This window comes from Labeo rohita, chromosome 11 (genome assembly GCF_022985175.1).
Source record: "Labeo rohita strain BAU-BD-2019 chromosome 11, IGBB_LRoh.1.0, whole genome shotgun sequence".
In the NCBI taxonomy this organism is placed as follows: Eukaryota; Metazoa; Chordata; class Actinopteri; order Cypriniformes; family Cyprinidae; genus Labeo; species Labeo rohita.
The window spans coordinates 5,448,068-5,474,159 of NC_066879.1; the positions used below are offsets into that span (position 1 = coordinate 5,448,068).

The 26,092-nt window shown below is 30.4% G+C and overlaps 2 protein-coding genes across 3 annotated transcripts in view; one reads left to right on the plus strand and one right to left on the minus strand.

Annotated features, from left to right (window-relative positions):
- The window catches only part of tbl1xr1a (TBL1X/Y related 1a), a 62,194-nt gene extending 47,489 nt beyond the window's left edge, over positions 1-14,705 (plus strand). The window contains exons 4-17 of the mRNA XM_051122438.1: positions 3,379-3,481; positions 3,790-3,935; positions 5,528-5,747; positions 5,962-6,094; positions 8,512-8,653; positions 8,735-8,798; positions 8,912-9,009; positions 10,736-10,796; positions 10,887-11,008; positions 11,097-11,171; positions 11,266-11,393; positions 12,846-13,011; positions 13,101-13,202; positions 13,283-14,705. Of these exons, the coding sequence (XP_050978395.1) occupies positions 3,424-3,481; positions 3,790-3,935; positions 5,528-5,747; positions 5,962-6,094; positions 8,512-8,653; positions 8,735-8,798; positions 8,912-9,009; positions 10,736-10,796; positions 10,887-11,008; positions 11,097-11,171; positions 11,266-11,393; positions 12,846-13,011; positions 13,101-13,202; positions 13,283-13,309 (1,542 nt within the window). The 5' untranslated portion in view covers positions 3,379-3,423 and the 3' untranslated portion in view covers positions 13,310-14,705. The remainder of the gene's footprint in view (positions 1-3,378; positions 3,482-3,789; positions 3,936-5,527; positions 5,748-5,961; positions 6,095-8,511; positions 8,654-8,734; positions 8,799-8,911; positions 9,010-10,735; positions 10,797-10,886; positions 11,009-11,096; positions 11,172-11,265; positions 11,394-12,845; positions 13,012-13,100; positions 13,203-13,282) is intronic.
- Positions 1-26,092, minus strand: part of si:ch211-51h4.2 (uncharacterized) — a 153,668-nt gene that overhangs the window by 5,988 nt on the left and 121,588 nt on the right. The window contains exons 14-18 of one of the 2 annotated variants that reach the window (XM_051122437.1): positions 23,749-23,863; positions 19,817-19,940; positions 19,550-19,619; positions 17,260-17,363; positions 17,013-17,187 (exon numbers count right to left, since the gene is read on the minus strand). In XM_051122437.1, coding sequence (XP_050978394.1) covers positions 17,025-17,187; positions 17,260-17,363; positions 19,550-19,619; positions 19,817-19,940; positions 23,749-23,863 — 576 coding nt within the window. In that variant the 3' untranslated portion in view covers positions 17,013-17,024. Of the gene's footprint in view, positions 1-16,466; positions 17,188-17,259; positions 17,364-19,549; positions 19,620-19,816; positions 19,941-23,748; positions 23,864-26,092 lie in introns of those variants that run through there. The other variant, XM_051122436.1, reaches the window with a different exon arrangement.

Sequence of the window (26,092 nt, forward strand, 5' to 3'; positions counted from 1 at the left end):
GCTGTGTGGTGCTTTCAAAATATTGCTGTTGCATCATCAGTCTGACATGCTGAGTTTTTAAAAACATCAGATCTTTTGATAAAGTTCAGGCTGTAACATGTCATGTGGTCTGACTACCTAAAACACAATGATATTTATGAATTAATAATTCATGAAATTTTCCATCTTGAAAACATATATTTAAATGTATTTGTTTATTAAACTTAATTATTAAGACGTGTACAAAATATTTTTTATTTTATATTTAAACACTTTAAGATTAAGATGTATACATTTTTTTTTTCTTGGTTACACCACATGACATTTAGTTATTTTATTTAAAAAAATGTTATTATTGTTAACTATTACTATAATTTATTATATTTAAACACTTTTTGGAATATCAAGATGTGTACAAAATATTTTTACTTGGTTACAGCACATGATATTTAGAGTTATTTTATTTTAATTTAAAAAAGTTATAAAGTTAACTATTGCTATTATTCATTATATGTAAACACTTTGGAAAATTAATATGCATATCAAATATTTTTACTTGGTTACACCATCTGACATTTCTAGAACCTTTCATTTTTAAAATTTAGATTATTAAGAATTATAGAATTATTATTATTATTATTATTATTATTATTATTATTATTATTAAATGATTTAAGGAGGTAATATGTTTGCATATCAGTTTAGTAATTAATAATATTTGTAAAATAAATAAAAAAAATACACTTTTTTATCTTTACAAATATATATTTAAAATCTATAAATGGATAAATGAACAACATATTTACTTGGTTCACTACCTGGTAATATTTAAAAACTTTTTGGACAATTAAAATGTGTACAAAATATTTTTACTAGGTTACACTACATGACATTTAGAGTTATTTTATTTATATATTTATTTTTTAAATACAGTTAACTATTGCTATTATTTATTATATGTAAACACTTTTAAATTTTAGAAGATTTTAGAAGATTTTTAAAATTTATATTGTTGTTGTTAATGTTAATAATAATAATAATAATAATAATAATAATAATAATAAAAATGATTTAAGGAGTAAATAGTTTAAGTAAAGAAATCTGTACAAAATATTTACTTGGTTCACTACGTGGTAATATTTAAACAATTTTTGGAAAATTGAGATTTGTAAAAAAAAATGACTTGGCATTTGTAGAATCTTTGTTTTTTTTTATGTATGTTGTTAATAATAATAATAATAATAATATTAAATTATTTGTAGAATCTTTATTTTATTTTTTATTTATATTGTTAATTTTATTAAATTTATTAAATGATTTCAGGAGTTAATAATTTTGCATATTGGTGTAATGATTAAGGATGTTCCTAAAACAATACTTTTCGTCTTGAAAAAAATATTTAAAATCTTTTTTGAAAAATAAAAATAAAATAAAGATGCGTACAAAATATTAACTTGGTTCATGACCTGGTAATACTTTTATTTTGAATCATTAAAAGTGAATATATAGTGTTAAAGTAGAAATCAAAGAGCGCCTTTATTTATGTATGTATTTATTTTGAAAAGATACTATTATTTGCCTCTCGGACATCTTCATGTTTGATCTCTCTGGAGCAGCAGGAAAATGACTTCACCACCATTTCTGATTTATAGTCTCCCTTCTGCATGTCCTCCTTTGACATTATTGCTATAAAGAGTGGTCTGTTATCAGCCCGTAACTCGATAGCCATCCGCTACACCTTTCACCCAAACCAGTAAAATAGCATTTCCTCTCAGACTTCCCCCTCAGCCTTGAATAACACAGTACAAACTCCCTCACCCCGACTGCATGCGCTCCACTGTTACGCAACCCACGCCGCCTTTGATTATACAATGAAGATTACGCTACACACCAAGCATCCTCCAGCGCACCAAAATGTCGTCCAAGGCAGAGAACGCATGGTGATATTTGCATTCCTCGGGGCGATTTACGAGGCGGTATATCTCACGGAGGTCCCCGTTTGCCGTGACCCGTTTCAATAAAAGCTCTTTCTGTGTCACGTCTACGAGGGAGTTTCCCCACCCGTGGTTTCTTGACTTGAACTAATGTTGTCGACTGCAAATGCCTGGAGTTCCCTGCTCTGTTTTACAGGCTAGGTGGTCCTGAAGAGCAGGGGTGATTTATTGAAAGGTAGCGGTCCACCTCGGCATCGACTCGGCCGCTCGATAATATAGATGAGCGCTCGGCACTGTTGCAGGGATTTAATTTGGCTATGCTGTGAGATAAAACGCATCGATCCCGTGGCACCGTTTCCACCTGATTTGATTGGACGCCGCGGTATCTCTCTTATCTGATTGGCCTTGACACGCCGCCTTTTGATGATGTTCCTATTTGCATACTTTTGCATATTTTATGAAGGGAACGCAAGACGGCCGACTCTGATGTTCGAGAAGTTCAGCCAGCTAATTGAGGGTTCACTGTTACTCAGAAACAAGCTGTAGTCGGTTAAGAAGGGAGCAGGTAGGTTTTACATCACACGACGGCAGCGGCTACAAATAGAGCGAAACCCCATCTCGAGGAGGAGACGAAAACCATCCCTCTCGCGAACAGACCACATCCTATGACTGTAAACGTCGAGCGACGGGGAAGCACTTTCCACTTCACTTCTCTGTATAAACGAGGATGTGATCTGGAATGGCGGACACCGAGGTCATGAGGAAATGGGTCACTTTTCAGAATTAGCCCACTTGTGGTTACGCAGCGTTTCGATGTGGAACTGAAAATATGTTTGTGCTCTCCTCTGGAGGAAGTCCAAGGCTGAGCGGACGTCTTGAAAGCATGAGATGATATTTGAATAAACCACCCTGAAACGTATGCAGATGTGTCTGCTTTAAATCGCAATTTAACCGTCTGAGGGCCAAGATTTAGAGAGTGTCAAATCTAGGTCAGGTTTAATTTCAAAGAAATGTTCCTGCGCGAAAAAATTAAACCCATCTGTAAGTGTAAACTGACATTTTGGCAGCTCTGTAAAGCCAAAGTCACAATGAATCCAAGTGTTAAACTCAAGTAAACAGAAGTATTTTGTAGTAGCCCTCATGTAAACATTTTCAATGGCAGATGCATCTGTGTTGGTGCAACAGCGCCCCCACGGTGCGGTGGCCACTTTTGGTACTACGACTTGTTATTCAGCCATGCAGGGCTGTGAAGCCCTTGGTAACCTCTGGCAGCATAGTACACACTCAGGTTCCTGCTGACAAAGAGAGCTTTTACCCCCTTATTGCACTGTAAAAGAGTCTTTTATACACTCTCTGAGTGGAAGGCAGAGAGCCCCGCAATATCCATATCTCTTTCGATGCCGTTTTTAGTGCATGTTCTTCATGAACTGGCTTTCTGATATTGTTTTTGTCCTTTCTCTCTCAGGCTAGTGTCCTGTGTGCTGACCTCATGGTGTAAGCAGGTGTGAAGATGAGTATTAGCAGCGATGAGGTCAACTTCCTGGTGTATAGATACCTGCAGGAGTCAGGTAGGTCCTGCTTAAAGCCCACTTCAAACTTTTATCCAAAAAGTTTTTTAATCAAGACTATGTCTTCGCTATTGGAGATGTGTGTTATAGTAATGTCTTCCTAATTTGAGTTTTGGGATATCAGCTATTATTAGTGCTGATTACAGTAAAACACTAGGACTGTTCACAAGTCAGGGTGTTGTTTAAGGAACACACACACACACACACACACACACACACACACACGATACCCTCCGCGTAGCTGTGAGCTGGAGAGAAAGTTGATCCAGCAAGCATCACACTGAAGTGTTTATCATTCCCTCTGGCAGGGTTTTCCCACTCGGCCTTCACATTCGGCATTGAGAGCCACATCAGTCAGTCGAACATCAACGGCGCCCTAGTGCCCCCTGCTGCCCTGATCTCCATCATCCAGAAGGGCCTGCAGTACGTGGAGGCTGAAGTCAGCATCAATGAGGTGACGAGAGCACAGCTTTATTTACAAAATCAATCAAGGCACCTACATTTATCTGCATCAAGGATTTTTTAAAATTAACAATCACATTTGTTTTTTTTTACTTAGTATTAGATTTATTTTAGATTAATCTTAATTATTAGTGAAATGCACATATTTTAATATTTATTTTTTAAAAAATTGTATATTGCAAATTATATATATATAGAGAGAGAGAGAGAGAGAGAGGGCTTTTTATAGTAAGATTTAGTTTTAGTAATAATTTTGTATTATCCATTGTCATTTAATTTTTTTTTAAACTACAATTAAGATTCACAAAACATATTTAAATTATTTTTATTTTATTACATTATATCATATATATAGAGTTTTTATAATAATATTTTGTTTTACACACACACTCACACATATAAAATGAAATATATATATATATATATATATATAAATGAATGTAATTATTTTTATATTTTCCATTCCCATTTTAATTTTATTTACAATTTTCACTAAATGTATATTTTAATTATTTTGTATTGTATATTACATATTATATATATTGTATATCCATAATATATGGACAGAGAGATTAGTTTTTGTAATATTTAGTTTCACACACAGACACACATACACATATCTTAAATATTACTGTAAAAACTATAATCGCACTCTATATGTAATATGTAACATACAAAAAATGTAATTTTTTTTCCATTGTCATTTTAATTTTAGTTACAATTAAGATTCATAAAACATATGATTTATTTTTATTTTATATATTAATAAATAAATAAATACATAAATATATATATAGAGAGAGAGAGAGCGAGCGAGAGATTCATTATATATATATATATATATATAATGAAATATTACTCTATATATTTAATATGTAATATACATGAAAAATATATTTAATAATTTTTCATTGTCAGTTTTTTATATATTTATGCCACATATAAAAAAAATAGTAATAGTAAAGATACTATTATAATTTATATAATTATATTTCCTAATATAAATTATAGTAATTTTTTTAATGTTTTTTTTTTTTATTATTATTTAAATTTTTATTTAGTAATTTTGTCATTTTAATGTAAATATTTTAATATTTGAAATTTTGTTGTTATTAGGGCTGTCAGTCGAATAAATTTGGCTGTGAAAATACCCCTAAAATATTACTTAAAGCTATTTTGTGTTAAATGAGAAAGTATTGAATAGACATTACAAATAGTAGCTTTAAAAATAAATATTTTATTTAATTTAACATAAAATTTATTACACGTAAATGTTTAGGCTACAGCGGCTTAACATAAACTATGGAACATAAATAAAGACAACTTGAGAAACTTTCTGCTGTAGCTTTATATAATATAAATATAATACATAATATTTTACATTTTAATCACTGTAATTATATATCATATAGCATTTGCTTTGTGATATTAATGACAAAAAATGCTAAATTATAATTTCTTATTTTATTACGTTGATTGTGGGGTTTTCATGAGATTGACCCAGATAATAATATTTATTATGGTGCACAAAATCTTGTTAATGTCAAATGAGTGCATGACTGACACAATGACTCCTGTCCGCAGGACGGCACGCTGTTCGATGGGCGGCCAATTGAATCTTTGTCATTGATTGACGCGGTGATGCCCGATGTCGTACAGACCCGGCAGCAGGCGTACCGAGACAAACTCGCCCAGCAACAGGCCGCCGCAGCGCCCTCAGCAACCAGCGCCAACATGCAGGGTAACGCCAAAAACGGAGAAAACACCGCAAACGGAGAGGAGAACGGTGCTCACGCCTTACCTAGTGAGTCAGCGAATGATTCTGAATCACCTTACGCTGTTTATCATTCTTTATAACAATTGTTTTCCCACTATTTCCCAAAAATGTGTGAATGTTGTAGAATCAGTTATGTACTGCAGCTGTAAATCAACAGCTTTCTCTCAACAGTTGATGTCATTTGACGTCTTCTGGGTGTGTGTAAGTCAGTGTAAGTCCTCACGACCCTCGATCTTTACAGATAACCATGCAGACATGATGGACGTAGACGTGGACGTGGAGATCCCTCAGAATAAAGCCATGGTGCTGAGAGGTCACGAGTCAGAGGTCTTCATTTGCGCCTGGAACCCCGTCAGTGACCTCCTCGCCTCCGGGTCAGTCATACCGTCATCATGTCTTCTGATTCTTTACGTCACAGTATCCATTCAGTCGTTCATCCACGCTGAGTTCACAGCAGGGATGCACTGCTTCAATACCTAGATCGGTAACTGCGCTAATACTGACATTTTAAATCAATAGGTGTCTGTCATACATTTCAGATTCAGTACTTTAGGTGTCACTGTCCAGCTACAGAAAGTCCACAGAAGTATTCAGAAGTTTTACTTTGGCACTCTAGTACACACATTGTAATTTGTAATTTCCTTGAGAAAAAATTGTAAGTACTGTACCTGATATATTCAGATGAATCGATACTGATTCAAATCGAGATCTCAATCAAGCCCTAGTGTTGGATAGGGCTGTTACTAGCGATGACTTTTGTAATTGAGTAAGCAGATTAATCAGATAATTATAATTTTTTTTATGTAATAAAAACAGACCTAAGCAAACAATAGCCTTTAAAATTAGACTTAAAATGCATATGAGCAATAAAATTGTTTCAAATAAATAATCAAAAGCAAGTAAACGTGGTTTTATTGAACAAAACTGTGAAAATACATAATGTGTTATAAACAATAGAACTAATGTGCATGATGTATTATATCAGATGAATGCAGAGGGCGCCAATGGCCTGACAATTATTTTTACACTTTACTGCGCGATCAAATCTTTGTTTAATATTGACTAACCGACATTTAATTCGAATGCCCACTTAATCTTGAATATTTCAGGGCTCTACGCTTACTTTTCTTTTTAGGAGCACTTGTGCTAACTTGTCCTATCTTTAAAAAAAAAAATGTATTGTAATTTTTTTTTTTTTTTTTTTTTAAGCTTTTTACATTTTTTAGAACAAGTAGAATAAGAATACGTTACCAATCAAATTAAATCAGTATTAACAAAATTAGTTTGTACTACAGAGGTGGCACGGGAGAACACAAAAGTGGCTTGTAGGTGTATTTTTGTATGTTAAATGAGGCTCAGAGGTGAGTGCAATCAAATTTATAAATTCATGTTGAGATTAAAGTTTTAAATATAACATTTTGAATACAGAAATATTCAATGATTTAAATAACTAAAAAGATACTTTAAAAATGAAAGTAAAACTGCCAGTAGGTGGTGGCAAGTCACTGATTTAATTACTGAATCATTCATTCATTTGATTAATTCGAACGACTGATTCATTCAGGAATAAAGCAAGTCTGTCTTTATGAATATGAAACTGAATCATTGACTCATAAACATATGCACGTTCATTCATAAACAAAACAACGCTGTGTTTGAATGGAGATGCGCAGCGGCTCAGTTGTGACTTGTTTTAAACTATTTTTTACAACGTAATAGAGCAAAATGTTATCTATAGTGTTATAGTCAGAAAATGTAAGTCACTTAATATTAACTTCTTGCTTATTTAACTGTTGTATTAAATCAATATCTCATTTACAAACTCCCCCTAAAAATCAATTAAAAAAAAAAGGTGTCACTCATCTCAGTTCATCGCGATCTCACAAACTTCCATTATAATCAGTGAAGCTCTCTACACTGCACAGTGAATCTCTTATTTACACTCTCTCTACACTTTATGAAATGATTTGTAAGATATGTCTGTGATACAACGTTGCAAAAACACGCAGAAACCTTTGAAGCTCCCCTCAGCGCAAACACAAATATGCTGATCGGGTCACTCGCACTGGTGCTCCTAAATATTTTTTCATAGTCGCACGCAGTAGTTTTTAGTCGCACGTGTGACTGTAGAGCCCTGTATTTGACCATTTCTTTATGACAGAAATACTACAGCCACTAATTTCTTGAATATTATGGTTTATAAACTATTTACCTTACATATCTGATGAAATGCCACACATTGCGTTCCCAGATGAACATTATAATAAACAAACTCACAACAACATGCAGAGACGCTCTACACATACATGATAACAGTTTGTTTGGAGCATCATTTACTGTGAATGCACATAACCTACACGCATGTAAATAAAGCGCATATATTAAACCTGCATGGCATATATTTATTTAAATCGTAGTGTTTGTGAATTCACTATAGCATTATGCTTTATGATGTTTTTTAAATGGGTTCAATATATCATGCAGCCTTAGAAAACGGTTTAATAATGCGTTTCATGAATTCTCATCTGTGGAACGCGCCACTTTCTGTATTTTGCCGGTTACTTGACAAGGGCAAAATGCGGTCGAGGATTTTAAAAAATCTAGTACTTAAAATTGAATTGAGGAATCGTGACAGCCCTAGTGTGGAATATATATTTTAAACAGATGAAGAATAGAAGCTAGCAGTGGGTTGTTTGAGTAGCAGTATTTGGAAAGAAAGTACGATTGGTGCATCTGTAGAAAATGATAAGTCAGTGAATGCAGAGTTATTTAATACTCCATCTCTCCACAGGTCTGGAGACTCAACGGCGCGCATCTGGAATCTGAGTGAGAACAGCAGTAGTAGCTCCACACAGCTCGTCCTGAGGCACTGCATACGGGAAGGTGGCCAAGACGTGCCCAGCAACAAAGACGTCACATCGTTAGACTGGAACGTGAGTTCAGCTCCGACACGCTTCCTCCTTTGTGAAACTCTGCTTTTAGAAAGCGTAACATTTCCTCTATGTGTTTTCCAGAGTGAAGGTACACTATTAGCCACAGGCTCCTATGACGGCTTCGCAAGAATATGGACTAAAGATGGTAAGCAAACAGGTTTTTTTTTTTTTTTTTTTTTTTTTTTTTTTTTTGCCTGCTGTGCCAACAGGCTGTTCTCTGTCATTTCATTCAGCAGACTTATAACTCTTCATTCACAGGTAATCTGGCCAGTACCCTGGGTCAACATAAAGGTCCAATATTCGCATTAAAATGGAACAAAAAAGGAAACTTTATCCTCAGCGCTGGTGTTGATAAGGTAAGAAACAAACTAGTTGATTAAGGAAGCACCCTGACAAAAACTTATCAGTGTTATTTTTGATATACTATTATGTTTTTATTAAATATTTTGAATGAGAGGCAACACTTTACAATAAGGTTTCATTAGTTAACATTAGTTCAAGAATACTTCTACAGCATTTATTAATCTTAGTTAATATTAATTTCAACATTTACTAATGCATTCTTAAAATCAAAAGTTGTTTGTTAACATTCAATTAATAAATAGTGTAATAAATGTATTGTTCATTGATTGTTAACAAATGACATTGTATAGTGTTACCGAATTAGATTTCATGATAACACTTTAGAGTTCCATTAGTTAACTAATGTACTAACATGAACAAACAATGGACAATATATTTATTAAACTATTTATTAATGTTTGTTAATGTTACTTAAAAATACAGTCATTAACATTACCAAATGTTAATAAGCACAACTGTTGATTTTAATAATGCATTAGTGTGCTGAAATTAATTTGAAATTAATTTGAAATTAACTAAGATTAATATTTGCTGTATAACTATTGTTCATTCTTAGTTAATGTTAACTATAGTAGTTAACTAATGTTAATGAACCTTTTATTTTTAGATTTCGTTTTCACTTTCATTTTAAAGTTTAGGTAATTTTGTAGTATTTTTGTCTTTTCTTTTTTTTCTTTTTTTTACATTTATATAATACTTATTAATTTTAGTTTGTTTAGTGTTAGTCATTTTAGTATTCAGGTTAAACTAAATGAAAATGGTTTGTCCTGGCAACTAGCTGAAATAAATAGATTTTTATTTTATTTTATTTTATTTTATTTTATTTTATTTTATTTTATTTTATTTTATTTTATTTTATTTTATGTATATTAATTTAATTTAATTTAGTTTAGTTTTGTTTTATTTTAAAGTTTATGAAAAGTTATATCATAGAAAATTTTGTATTCAAGTTAAACTAAATGAAAATTTGCCCTGTTTTTTTTTTAAGTTAAATCATAGAAATTTAAAAAGCAAAATAAATTAAGTTAAACTAAATTACAATTAAGGTTTGCTGTTGTTGTTGTTTTTTTGTTTTTTTTTTTAAATGTTTTTTTTTTTTAACAAGGTTTTCCACTTATAAGCCTGAAACAAGGTTTTCCAAACTAGGTTTGGAAATGCAATGGGTTTATGAAAAGTTATATCACAGAAATGTAAAAGTAAAATAAATGTATTCAAGTTAAACTAAATGAAAATTTGCCCTGGCAACTACCTGAAATAAAATAACTATTATATATTATTTATTTATTTATTTATTTATTTATTTTTTAAGATACTTTTTTTTTCCAAACTGGTGTAGGAAATGCATTGAGTTTATGAAAAGTTAAATCATAGAAATAAATGAAAATTAAAGTTTGCCCTGACAACTCGCTGAAATAAAATTACTTTTATTTTATTTTATTAAAGTTAACATTATTATTATTATTTATATTTATTATTATTTTATTTAAGCAACATCTATTAAAAATTTTAGTATTTTTATTGAAATATTAACTATAAAATATAAAATCACATTTATATACATCAATAAAATATTTTAGGTCAGGGATACAACTGGGGAAAAAAAATAAAAAAATGTAATAAATTGCTGATCTACAACATAACTTCTAGGTTATTATACATTATAGTTCACTACAGATGATCTATATCTAATATTTCTTTCTTTTTCTTTTTTTTTTTTAGACAACAATCATTTGGGATGCTCACACAGGGGAAGCCAAACAACAGTTCCCGTTTCATTCAGGTTCACACAAATTCTTATCAGAATATGATTACTGACTATTTTTGAAGGGAAAAGCTCTTACACTGTTGCATTTTCTCCCTCTCACTTCAGCGCCCGCTCTGGACGTGGACTGGCAGAGTAACAACACGTTTGCCTCCTGTAGCACAGACATGTGCATCCACGTGTGCAAACTGGGCCAGGACCGACCCATTAAGACATTCCAAGGACACACAGTAAGACCCGTCTGCTCGTGCTGCCGTTTCCCACAGATCGAGTCTGCCCAAGAGATCAATATCAAACTCTTTCTCTCTCTGTCTCCAGAATGAAGTTAATGCAATCAAATGGGATCCGACTGGTAACCTGCTGGCGTCGTGTTCTGATGATATGACTCTTAAGGTATTCAGAGTCTGTGGTGTACATTTCACCGGGTGTTTTGAAAATGCAAATACTGTCGTGGTGGTCTAAATAACTGCTTCTTCCAACGTCCTAGATCTGGAGTATGAAACAGGACACTTGTGTTCATGATTTGCAAGCTCACAGCAAAGAAATCTACACTATCAAATGGAGCCCCACAGGTCCAGGAACCAACAACCCCAATGCCAATCTAATGCTGGCCAGGTAGAGTCACCATGCTTTAATACACTCTCACCAGCTGCTACTTTCACATGTTTTTCACATATATTCCACATTAAAATGTAAACCAATTCCAGTTTAGTTAAAGGGAACCAGCTCTAAGTGACCCCAGTGCTTTTGATGTTCACGCTGTAAGCAGACTTGAAAGGGGACTCCCTATTGAACTCTTTTTGACTACACTATATATATAGTTGACTCATTTTAAAAGGCTTACACTTGAGGTTTCACATTAATGAAAGTTGTGGGGAAGCTATTAATGCATGTTCACTATTGTGACTAGTTATAAACTGGTAAATCAGACAATATGATCAATTTCGCTCATATATTTTGTTAGTTATTTGCTATTTTACAATGAACATAATGCACCAAATGTTTTCTTAAGTTTGAAAAAGATGATATAATGGTGACATATCAGGTTTTTTTTTAATTATTATTTATCAATCTGTGTATAATCAGATTTGATGGCAGATATAAAATGAAAATACTTATTTTATATATACATAATAGCTAGCTACAAGTTTCCCCAGTACAGTATGTAATTATAAATTTTTTCTTTATCTTTTAGATGACAGCAAAGGTAAACCACAATTTAAAAAGTAATTTAACACTGTTAAATATCATTTTTAGCAAATGTCAAAATGAATGTTTTTTTTTTTTTTTTTTTTTTTTTATGCAGTTAAAATGTGGTGAGTCCTAAATTCACTTGTAAAATTGTACTTTATTTTTATTTAATTTTTTATAAAATTATTTATTTATAAATAATAAATTATTATTATATATAGCTTAGATTATTTAGTTTTTATTTTATACTTCTCTTGGTATAGTACTGGAATTTTTATATTACTATTGATCTTTGAAAGCTTATTTCTGCAAAGGTTTTCTTTTTTTTTTTTTTTTTTTTTTTTTTTTAATGCAACAATAAATAAATAAAGGTTATTGTGACCTCTCTTTTTTTTTTTTTTTTTTTTTTATTTAAAATAAAAAATATATATGAATATAAAGGTAACTGTGACCTAATAAATAAAGAAAGAAGTAAGTAGCTAATTGTGACCTCTAACAATTTTCTAATTAAATAAAGGTAATAGTGAGCATTCACAATTTTTTAATTTAAAATACAAAATAAATAAATAAAGGTAATTGTGACCTCTCACAGTTTTTTTTTTAATTTAAAATAAATAAATAAATAAATAAATAAATAAAGGTAATTGTGACCTCTCACAATTTTTTTTTATGTAAAATAAATAAATAAATAAAGGTAATTGACCTCTCACAATTTTTTTTTTTGTATAAAAATAAATAAATAAAGGTAATTGACCTCTCACAATTTTTAAATAAAAGAATAAATAAATGTAATTGTGGGGGGGGGGGTTGCATCCCCAATAAAAAGTGTTGCGTATAAAACTATAACTTTTTTTTTTCTTTCTCTGACACCTCTAGTGCTTCCTTCGACTCCACTGTTCGGCTTTGGGATGTAGATCGAGGCATCTGCATCCACACACTAACCAAACACCAGGAGCCCGTGTACAGCGTGGCCTTCAGCCCTGACGGACGCCATCTAGCCAGCGGCTCTTTTGACAAATGTGTCCACATCTGGAACACGCAGGTAAAACCGCAAGTCCTCCGATTAATCCGACTCAGAGAACGCAAAACTGCACGTCGACCTGAACTCTAACGTCGCTTTTATTTCCACAGACTGGTGCTTTAGTCCATAGCTACAGGGGGACAGGGGGCATTTTTGAAGTTTGCTGGAACGCAGCAGGAGACAAAGTAGGAGCAAGTGCGTCGGACGGCTCCGTAAGTACACGTCAAATGCTCCACATCTCATATAAAGAAAACGGTGACCTGTATTAAACATCTCCGTGCTTTCGTTGCAGGTTTGTGTATTAGATCTGCGGAAATAGCGCTGCTTGCTGGAAGCCATGGACCGACTATGAATGTGTACATAGCCAAAATGACTGTCCCTGACCCTCAAACTCCTACAGTCCCTAGTGAACCATGGCCAGCCACTACAGACAAACAAACACGAGCACCCTGACGCCACAGGCCGAGCCGAGAGGATGTGATTCCAACCAGAGACATTCAAATGACTTTTGGAAGGTGGAAAAAACAAAAAACAATATAACAGAGGAAGAAGAAGAAGAAACAAGACAGGAGGACTGGTATATGTACCAAATTTGGAAGATATTTTACTATTTGTTCTTCGAAACCAATCTCATCGAAATAAACGAACGAAAGGATTTTAATCTTTGTTGGTAGTTTCCGTTTCAGTGTGCAGACATATCGATTTCTTTTCCTCCCCCCTCTCTTTCTTTCTTTCTTTCGCACATTTGATTTGACGTCACGGCTGCATGATTCCAGGACTCATGTTTTCCTCCGTTCGACACAAGTACAGATATTTAGTCTTTTTGGTACTGGATGTGTTGTGATTTCAACAGTGTGGGGACATGAGAAATACAAAAAAAAATATCTATCTTTTTCTTGTTCTTCGGTTTTAGTTTTTATGCTATGGTGTAACTGTAATCTCCCTTCCCCCCTCGTCCCCTGTTTGTCCCCCAAATGAGAGGTACATTAACAACAACTAAACAGGCGTGTACATCTACAGGAAATGCATCCGTTGCCCTTAAAATGACAGATTTTGTTTTAGGTTTGCATCAGCATTTAATTGGATTATTTACTCAAATCATTTTCAAACACTCGATGTTAAAACTAAAATTTAAGCATGTTTTTGTTGGTAAATCCAAAACCTGAAGCAAGTCTGTTGCATAAAAAAAGGTCATTTTTGGGATTCCCTGCACTACCATGTAATGAGATGATGTTCATTTGCAGTAATGACCTGCATGAGGACAGTCTTTACTAATGTGCTTTTGGTTTAGCTTTCAATGCCTCGACCAGCGAGGGGGGGGAAAAAAAAATCTCTGTATCTGTATCGTGATAGAGGCTCTGAATCTGTTTTTAGGACATCACGTTGCATTTTAAAACGAGGGTGTCATATTTCGATGTTTAAAACTGATCAACCCCCCCCATTTGAACACTATTTATTACAGCCTACGACAACAGACGGGTGTTTGAGTTCGCTCTCTTTTCCCTGTACTCGTCCCAGCGTCTGCCTGCCCACAGCGACCTTCAGTTCCTCGGTGTCATTTCTAATCATTATTCTTACTGCATCTGTGTCTCCTGGACTTTTTGTACTCTTTTAAAACTTTTGTAATTCATATTTCTTTGTAGCTATAAAAAAAGAGTAAAGAAATAAGCAAAAAAAAAAGAAAAAAAAAAAGGAAAAAGAAAACCCCAACAAACTACTGGAGGTCGGTTTGAGGGTGTACAGCTTAGACCTCAGTTTTGCTCACTCTGAGTGCCGTGAGTTCTCAGATGTCCCCACACCTGATCTTTGTTTCCCCCAGTCAAATGTTTTTGGTTGCAAAAATCTCCCCCCTCCCCTGCATTGCATTGATCTGTTGTCATTTGAATCAGATCTGGAGTCCAAAATAAAGTATATTTTGATATTATGACTGCTTTTATTCTCTTGTTTTGACTATGAGGAAATAGACTCTGTAGTCTGATATAATTGATTTGACGGTTAACTTGCTTCACTAACTTCAGTAGGGCCCAACAGTAGGGCCTCAGCAATGCGGAAGCCGTGGATGGAATCCAGTCATAAAAATGGAATTTACTGTGGGATGTCACGGAATTTTACAAGTTTTGGATGAATAAATCAAATGTAGGTCAGTACACTTGAATCAAAACAAGATGTGGACTAGTGTCTGTGAATATTAAATTGCAAAAATGCTATTTAAATATGAATCCGGCATGTTCTGCATGTCTCTCACATCAGTTCCACATACTGAAGTGTGCCTCTACTGCCTCAATGTGAGTATGCTGTATTATCTGTAAAAAATAAAAATAATAATATATATATATTTTTAAATAAAATAAAATAATGCTTTTGTTAAAATGTAATGAAACCATTAACACAATTTGCTAAAAACTGAATTTTAAGAGAAAAAAATGTAAAAAAAAAAAAAAAAAAAAAAAAAAAGGAAATATATATATACTTCAATATTTTTTTTTGTTAAGAAATTGCTGTTCAACTGTGTTAATGATTTCAATTAATTAGACATTCTTTTTGATTAATTATACCAGAATTTATTTAGCAATATTTAGAAATATTTAAATATACAAGCGTATTTCCCAAAATAATAATAATAATAACTAAATAAATAAAATTATAAATTAATACTTAAAAAAAAAAAAGTTTTTATTACTACGATTTAATTAAACTTTTAAAATGTTGTTGTTTTTAAAGAAATTGATGTTAAATTGTGTATTTGACATTTTAATTGAATGATTTAAATTAATTAGACATTCTTTTTGATTAAAAAAAAAAAGAATAATTATTTTATAATAAAAAGAATTTGCTAAAAATAAAACGGAATTTGTTGAAGTTATTATAATACCTTAAAATGTATTTTTTTTTAAGTTGTGTTAATGATTTCAATTAATTAGACATTCTTTTTAATTAATAATCTACCAGAATTGAGCAATATTTAGAAACGAAAGAATTTTTTTTTTTTAATGAACAAAATGAGATATTTTAATTAATTTTAATTTAAAAAAAATTTTTAAAAATACAATTAAGAAATTGCTAAAAAAAAAAATGTTTTTTTTTTTTAACGAAATATATTTCATAAGGCCATAATTTTTTTTAGAAACTGCTGTTAAATTGTGTAATTGTGTTAATGATATATATTAATTAGACATGCTTTCTGATCAATAAATTCTAATTTAACCATTAACCAAAGTTAAAAAGGGAAAAACTGAATAAAAAAAAAAAAAACTGAATTTGGTAAAAATAAATACATAAAAGAAATTTCATAAGGCCCTGAACTTTAAGTACAGTTCAGTTCAGTAAACCTAATAATATGTCCAATATTACAATTTAAAATAACTGGTTTCTACTTTAAAACTTTTTATTCCTGTGATGGCAAAGCTGAATTTTCTTCAACGTCACGTGATTCTCCACAAATCATTCAAGAAACATATTTTTATTATTATCTCTTCAATCAAATCAGTATATTTTATTCTATTGTCTTGTATATTTAAAAAAAGGATTATTTTTAACAACGTCTGTTATTCCTTGTCAAAGCACTCCAGCCTGTTTGTTAAATCACAGATGATATACTGGATTGCAATAATGATTTCCTTACAGCAGCTTTTCTGGGAACGTTGCTATGGTTTGACGGCGCGACTGCAGATTTAATCACTGAGCATTGTTGAGCAAATCAAAATACGTTTTCCTGACTCACTGAGAGCACATGCAATTTACCAGGAAAAGTAAAGTGGCGGGATATAAAAATATTCTTAGCATGCATGAACAAGCGGCGTTTAAGCCCAACGAACGTCTATAAATATTTCACGTGAGATGCTCTATATTGTAACTGAAGTTTGGGGTGAAGGAGCACCTCTGGTGCGCTCTGTGAGGAGTGTGTGTATCCTTTGAAGGAGTGGACACGTGATCTGTGTTGTGTGTTTGGTTTGAGTCACTGGCACAGTGTGAGGTAATAACCGTCTGTTCCTGAGGGATCTCAGCAGCATTTGCTGTCCCACCTGATATGTCTCTCATCCAAGAGAAGAATTGGTGTGAAGGACGAGCGACATGTTTTTAGTGATCTCTAGGACGCTCTGGAAGACGTCGTAAGCCACGGCGAACAGGAAGTAGACGGGCAGCAGCCAGTGGAGCCTGAAGAGTCTCTCGTTCGGCGCCAGAGGCACCGTCAGATGCCTGGAAACAGGAAGGAGCGGTGAAACAGGAGGATGGATGGGTGTATATTGGTGAACAAATGCTTTTACTTACTTGAAGCGCTCGGATCTGGAGCTTCTCAGCATGAGGAAGATGAACAAGCCCACCTCCGTGTTTAAGGAGAAGGAGACCACTTTGTCAAGCATCACAACAAATCCCTAAACAACAGATAATAGAGTGAAAAATGTTACTTTATCAGTGTTGTTGTTAACTAAAATTTTTAAAGCTATTAAAAATTGTTGTTGGTAATTGAAAACATTTGAAGTATTATTATTATAATTTTTTTTTTTAGTTTTAGTTAACAATAATAAACCTAGCAAAAATAAGGCTGTAATAAAAAATATAAAAATTAGATAGAAAATGCGAAGAAAAAACCTAAACCTAAATACAAATAATTAAACATTAAAAGAAAATGACATAAAAAAGAAAGTACATAAATAAAGCCATATTTAAAATATTGTTAGTAGTAGTAGTAGTAGCAGTAGTAGTATTTAGTTTTAGTTAACAATAATAATCCTCTAATGAAAATAAATCTGACACAAAATACAGAAATTAGATAAAACTTTTGAAATTTGGATAAATAGGAAAGATAAAATAAGGAACATTAAATATATTACATAACTGAAAACTAAAATCGAAAAAAACAAAAAACTAAAACTAAAGCTAAATAGAAAATTATACAAATAAAGCCATATTTAAAACATTGTTATTGTTACTGATTATTATTAATATTAAATATTATTATTATTATTATTTCTTTTTAGTTAACAATAAGAATCCTAATGAAAATAAAGCTGAAATAAAAGATAAAAATTAAATGATAAATGGGAAGTAAATAAAGCAAATATATTTTGTAATTTGGAAAAATAAGAAACATTAAAAATGTTAAAATAACTGAAAACTAAAACCAAAAAAAAAAAAAAAAAAAAAAACCTAAATAGACATAAAAAATAGAAAATGACTAAAAATAATTATACAAATGAAGCCATATTTAAATTATTATTATCATTATTACTGATTATTATTATTATTAAATATTATTATTATCATTATTATTTAGTTTTAGTTAACGATAATAATCCTAATGAAAATAAAGCTGAAATAAAATATAAAAATGAAATAAAAAATTGGGAAGAAAATTAAAGTTTTGAAATTTGGAAAAATAAAAAAACATTAAAAATAATAATAACTGAAAACTAAAACCAAAAACCAAAAAAACAACAACAAAAACAAACAAACAAACAAAAAACTAAACTAAAGCTACATAGAATTTTTTTTTAAACATTAATAGAAAAGACTAGAAAAATATAAATAAAGCCATATTAAAAAATATTATTGTTATTATTATTATTTAGTTAGTTTTAGTTACCAATAATAATCCTAATGAAAATAAAGCAGAAATAAAATATAAAAAAAAGATGGAAAATAGTTTAAAAATAAAAGTTTAAAATTTAGTAAAGCCATATTGAAAATAGTATTATTACTACTAATTATTATTAATTAGTTTTAGTATAGGTTATTATTATATTATTATAGTGATGATGATGATGATGACGATGACGATGATGATTAATATTATTATTTAGTTTTAATTTAGGTTATTATTATTATATATTATTATTGATTACTGTTATTATTTTTTTTTTGTTTTAGTTTAAAAGAAAAATGAATTAAAGCTGAAATAAAATATAAAAATTTGATAGAAAATGGGAAGAAAAAAAAATCAGAATTTGTAAAAAACACTAAAATAACTAAAAACTCAGAAAATGACAAAAATTAAAATATACAAATAAAGCTATATTTAAATAACAACAAAAATAACAGTAATTATTATTATTATTTAGTTGTAGTAAATAAAGCTATATTTAAATTATTATGTAGTTGTAGTAAACAATAATAATTCTAAAGAAAATAAAGCTGAAAAAAAATTACATGAGACGGAAATGGGAAGGAAAAAAAAACTTAAACTTTAATTTTTTTTTTTTTTTTGTAATATTAAAATAACTGAAAACTAAAAACACTATTTTATAATGTATTTTTTTTGTTAAATGCATATTATTTTTCCCAAAGTAATAACTGACGGACCACCTGTTAAAGATCACTGACTTTTATCAATGCATATTCTTCCAGCATTGCCTAAACGTGGAGAATCAATGCATTCTACTTCCTTTGTGATCACTAGTGGCGGCTTGCTAAATCTTTGCTACATTTATTCTGTGCACATCCTTCCTCTAATGAGATGTACTGCAGCTGTATTAAAGATGAAATATGCGAACCTAATACCCATGAATCACCACATATCATTAGCTTAACTTCCAAACATCAGCGTCAAATGAGTACTGACCTTCGGATCGCAAGCTGACACGACAAAAATGAGGCCGAAAGCCAAAAAGGACATGAAACTGCTGAAGAACCTGGAAGAGGGGAAAGCAGAGAGGCTGTTGAGTCTGGGAGTTATTGCGATTTATCAAAGCCAGTGTTTTTAATGCACCAAAAGCCTTTTTTATTAGCAGAGTAAAGGAATATGCTGGCTGTGTGAGCGGTGACGGGCTGTAAAAGCTGTAAGAAATGGTCTGTGAAATGATCTGCCAGGGCTGAATCCAGAGTTTACCGTCTGCAGTGCTGTAAGCTCTGGGCTGATGTCCTCCAGCGTGAGCTATGGGGCAATAGCCTCGCGCTGATTCTCGCCATCCATTCCGCATTCTCCAGCCAGCGTGTGCCGACGAGGCCGTCGACTGAAAGCAAAGGCCACGTTAGGTCATCAAATTAGCACTGCGGGAATCTGACGGCTACATGTAAGGAGACAATCGTGAAATACTTTATTTAAATTTAACGGATGATATTTGGTCACAGAGAAAAAAACAAAACAAAAAAACACACAGTTTTGGGTAACTGAAATCACTGTTATTTTAGAGCTTGTTCATATTTTGAATTAAAAATGTATGCTTTTATTTAAGTTTTATATTATATTAAGTTTTATATTATATTTATAGTAAGTTTCTGCAATTTTTATTATTTTTTGTTTTTCTCTATATAGCTTTCTTTTAATTAATTTTAGTCTAGTTATTTTAGTACTTAAAGTTTTATGTTGTTCAATATTTAATACAATATTCAGTAACTTTCTATTTGTTAAAAAAGAAAAGAAAAGCAGAAAAAAGCTTTCGTATCCATTTCATTGTCACAGGAATAAATAATTTTTTAAAATGTTACATTACATTGTCAAAAGATTAAAATAGATCATTACTGTACGTTGAAATAATATTTCATAATTGGGGAAAATTTCGTAATTTAATAAAAAAATACATAATATTATATTTGTTTATAAACATAAATATATAACAGATCCATATTTGCAAAAATTGTACACACATTATTTATTTATATAATGATTGAATAATTATATAAACTGTATAAATATATAACTTAAATTGTTAAATAAATAAATAAACAATATATAAAACAAATAAATACTATTATATAACACTATTTGTTATAAATAAATAAACACATACATACATACATACATACATATGTATTATCTTTTGTATTTCCTTAAATTAATTTTACCTTAGTTATTTTAGTACTTATTTATATAATAAATGAATAATTTCGTCTACATTCATTTTAACAATGCATGTCATATAAATATATAATTTTAAAGAAAATAACTATATAAATATATAACCTTTGAATTATTAAATAAATAAACAATATAAAAAAGAAATAACTACATAAATATATAACTTTTAAACTATTAAATAAATAAACAATATATAAAAAAAAATATTTATTATAAATAAGATTTTTTTTTTTGTATTTCTCTTTTTATTTTTAAAAATTTTATGTTGGTCAGTATTCAATACAATGGTTAGTACATTTTTATTATTTAAACAATGCTTTAAAAAAAGCAGAACAAGCTTTAATATCTGTTTCGTCATCACAGAAAAAAATGATATTTTAAAATGTTCAATTACATTGTCATAAGATTAAAATAGATCATTACTGCATGTTAAAATAAGATTTCAATATAAGGGAAACAACATTAAAAAAACTGTATCGAAAAAATATATATAATAATATTATATTTGTTAATATATAACAGATCCAGATTAGTCAAATTTGTACATACATTTATTTATTTATTTATTTATTTATTTATATAATAATTGAATAATTTTGTCTACATTCATTTTTAACAATTCATGTTATATAAATATATAATTTTAAAATATATAAAATAAATCCTATTATATATACATCATTTTAAAATACCTCTCTCTCTCTCATATATATATATATATATATATATATATATATATATGAAATTGTAATTCATATTTGTTTATACATATATAGCTATATAATGCATTAAATACATAATACATTCAAATAAATAAATAAAATTGTTTACAAATTTTATATATTTTTATATAATATGTAATATATTATAAACAAACTAATTAAAATCATATAAATCTATCATTTTAAAATAAAAAAACTATTGTTTAATTGTTTAATTGTTAAATAAATAATATATAAAATTAATTTATTCATTTTAAAATAAATGTATATATAAACAAACACACACACACACTATATACTATTTGGAACATAGGATGTTATTAATTTTTATTATTAATTCTGACTGTGGGATGTTTTCTATCTGAACACAATATTCCAGGTAATAACTCGCCCATGGCTATGTTTCTCTCCCTGACCTTAATCTCATTATTCAAGTTGAGAATAATTAGTCTTTTCAATTAGCAGCATCATAGTTACTTCAAACCATCTCTTCCTTCACAATACTGTTTCACACTAGCAACTAATAGCCAGATGTGAGATCACACTCACTCAGCATTAACAGATGGAATATGTCACATGCAACTCACTGTAATGTGTTACAGAGGCTATTTGAATTCATACCGTGGTGAGCCATGGGTTGGACATAATTCACACTGACACCCTCTGCTGAGAGCTTTGCTGGACTGGGCCCAGAAACAGGCTTCAGCCTCTCTGATAGATGCAGCAGGCAGTGTAACAGAGCCAAGAGCCGTCAGAGTCAGCACTGGACACACACAACCTCCAGTGGAGGCTTCGTTCATGTGCAAGACACACTGACGACTGCCATTCTGGGTTTCTGGGTTGGAAATCTGGGTTTGCTACTGCATGGCAACTGATCAACTGTTTTACAAATGATTGTTTTATTTAATAATTTGTAACATTTTTAAATGTCTTAGGAAGAGATATTGCAATATAGTTGTTGCATATAAAATAAAAAAAATGTGAAACATTAAAAAATAAATGTAGACTAAATTATTGTACAAACTAACAAATAAATAAAATAAAATTGCGTGTACACATCTTACAAATATTGATCTTTATATTATACATATTTTATATAATCATAATCATAATAATAATATTCAGTATATTTATAAACAAATAAATTACAAGTGTATACATATATAATTTTTAAATAATCATGTAAATATATAATATATATATATATATATATATATATATATATTACATAGGAATCACATGACCAACAAAGTGAACCTTTAAATGTTTATAATATATATATATATATATATATATATATATACAAACACACACACACACACACAAATATAAATCACAATTATATAAATATATATTTAAAATTTATTAAATATTTAAATAATATATAAAATAAATTAACATATTATTTATTATAAATAATTAATGCAAATAATTCTATAATATTATGTATTACAATACATATTATACATTATGTATACAATTTTTAAATATATAACTATAAATATATAATTTTTTACATAATTATATATATATAATTATATGCAAAATGAATCAATAATATTATTTATTATAAATCACAAATAATATACATTATACAATATATATATATATATATATATATATAATTAAAAAAAATAACTATAAAAACATAGTATTCAAAATATATATAGTTTAGTTTTGTATTATATATATATATATATGCAAAATAATTCTATAATATTTATTATAAATAAATAATATATTATACATTATATATATATATATATATATATAAAATTTAAAATTTTAAATAAATATAATATAATATATATATATATATATATATTATATTTTAAATAAATTTTAAAATATAGAACTATAAATATATTACATTATATATATAAATATATGCAAAATAATTCTATAATATTTATAAATAAATAATATATTATACATTATATATATATATATAAAATTTAAATATTTAAATATATATATATATATATTATATTTTAAATACATTTTAAAATATAGAACTATAAATATATTACATTATATATATATATATATTTAGCTATACATAATATATTACAGTTTATTTTTTTTTACATAGGAATCACATGACCAACAAAGTGAACCTTTAAATGTTTATAATTAATTCATTAAAAATTGAGAAAAGATAGAGAAGATTTTATTAATATATATGTATTCGGATCACACACATGATGAAGCACTCAAAGCATAATAAAATTAGAAACTCACTGGTGTGTTTCATGGCTGTGCCCATCACGAGGAAGCTCACGGTTATACTGATGGTGATGAAGATCTGGATCAACTCTGCCACCCACGAGAAGCGGCTGTACTTCTGTGTTATGATCTGTGGAGCAGCACAAAGCCTCGTCAGATTTCAATTACCAACAAGCAGAATTCAGTTTTGAAATAATGCACATAGTAAAGAATTAGCGCTGTTGAAGCTGTTATACCACCGGGTCACCACTAGATGACACCATTAGTCTTTTTGAGCACAATTGAACTGGTAAGTTGACTTCAAAGGACTGCAGTGAGAGTCTAGCAGTTCATATGCACCATGAGGTTTGTATGTGTGATTAAAATAAAATATAGATTAAAATAAAAACCTTGTGTACAATACTCAGAAATCGTTAAAACGCAATGTGATCCACAATCCCATAAAACCAATCAAAGCCAAAGCGACATACATGTGATCAAGAGCAAACCTGCTGACATTTAAAGACCCCATCTTCTTCTCACCTTTCTAGAAGAATCAGTTCAGAGGAGCAGCTCATGTGCTGGAGGTCACATTTACCGTAGAGGTGAAGTTTTAAAGGTCAGCACTGCCTTAAAACAGATCATTATGCCATATTTTTGGGCTAACAGAACAAAACCCCTCCCCTGGTTTTAGCCAGAACAAAGGACTAAAAAGAACTTTGAGCTCCGGGCAAAGCAAAGACGCAACTTGTGGAAACGTTTTGATTTGAAGTCCTTTTTTTCCCATCAATAAATCAGGATTTAACTCATAACGGGCTGTGTGTGGGCTAGGAAATTTGGGTCTTTCCAAGTATAGCCTTTCTGTCTTCTGTTCTCGCGTCGTGTGCGAGCGCCCTGATCTCTTTGTGGTTGGCGGTTCTGACTCATATCTGACATTTCAATCTTTCAGCCCCGTCTCTGGAATATCAGCCCCGCACACCATCCCTGGGCTCTTTTCATGCGCTTCTCTCCATCGCCTCTGCGTGCTAAGAAATATTTTGGTATTTTTGCTCTGATAAGCCAAATTCAGTTCTTCTGGCTTGAACTACTTTGATAAATATTTAGAATGAAATACACACAAAGACGTTTTAGAAGAACAATAAATAGATATAACAATGGATGGATAGATTGAACGATAGATAGATAGATAGATAGATAGATAGATAGATAGATAGATAGATAGATAGATAGATAGAACAACAGAACGATATAACGATAGAACGATAGATAGAGTTATATATAGAGATGATTGATAGAATGACAGATAGAACGATAGATAGATAGAATGACAGAACGATAGATAGAACAATAGAGAGATATATAGACGGGCAGATGATAGATGAACGACAGAACGATAGATAGATAGATAGATAGATAGATAGATAGATAGAAGGATGGATGGATGAATGGATAGAACGATAGATAGAACGATGATAGAACGACAGAGAGACAGACAAACAGATAGAACGATAGACAGACAGACGATCAATAGATAGACATAGACAGATAGATAGATAGATAGATAGATAGACAGACAGACAGAATGATTAACAGACAGAATGACTGAATGATAGATGGATGGATGGATGGATGAATAGATTGATAGAACGATCGCTCGATAGATAGATGAGGATGGATGGATTCATTGGATGAATAGAATGATAGAATGATAGAATGATGCATGGATGGATGGATGGATGGATGGATGAATGGATTGATAGAACGATCGATCGATAGATAGATGATGGATGGATGGATTAATTGGATGAATAGAATGATAGAATAATGGATGGATAGATGGATAGATAGATATAATGATTGACAGACAAAATGACTGAATGATAGATGGATGGATGGATGAATAGATTGATAGAATGATCGACAGTATGATGGATGGATGGATGGATGAATGGATTGATAGAACGATCGATCGATAGATAGATGATGGATGGATGGATTAATTGGATGAATAGAATGATAGAATGATGGATGGATAGATGGATAGATAGAATGATTGACAGACAGAATGACTGAATGATATATGGATGGATGGATGAATAGATTGATAGAATGATCGACAGAATGATGGATGGATGAATGGATTGATAGAACGATCGATAGATAGAATGATGATGGATGGATGGATTACAGTTTCTCAGGCACTTTGGTGCATTTCTCAAATCAGAAATGAAATTCTCAAAACTACTTGTTCAACCTCTGCATCATCTAGTCACTTGTGCACAGCATAATAGCAGTTTCTCATTCTTTTAAACAAGTTGTGATTGCTTTGGTACATTCATGCAATTGATTATGTTCATTTGTCTGCGTTTTCCTACATTAT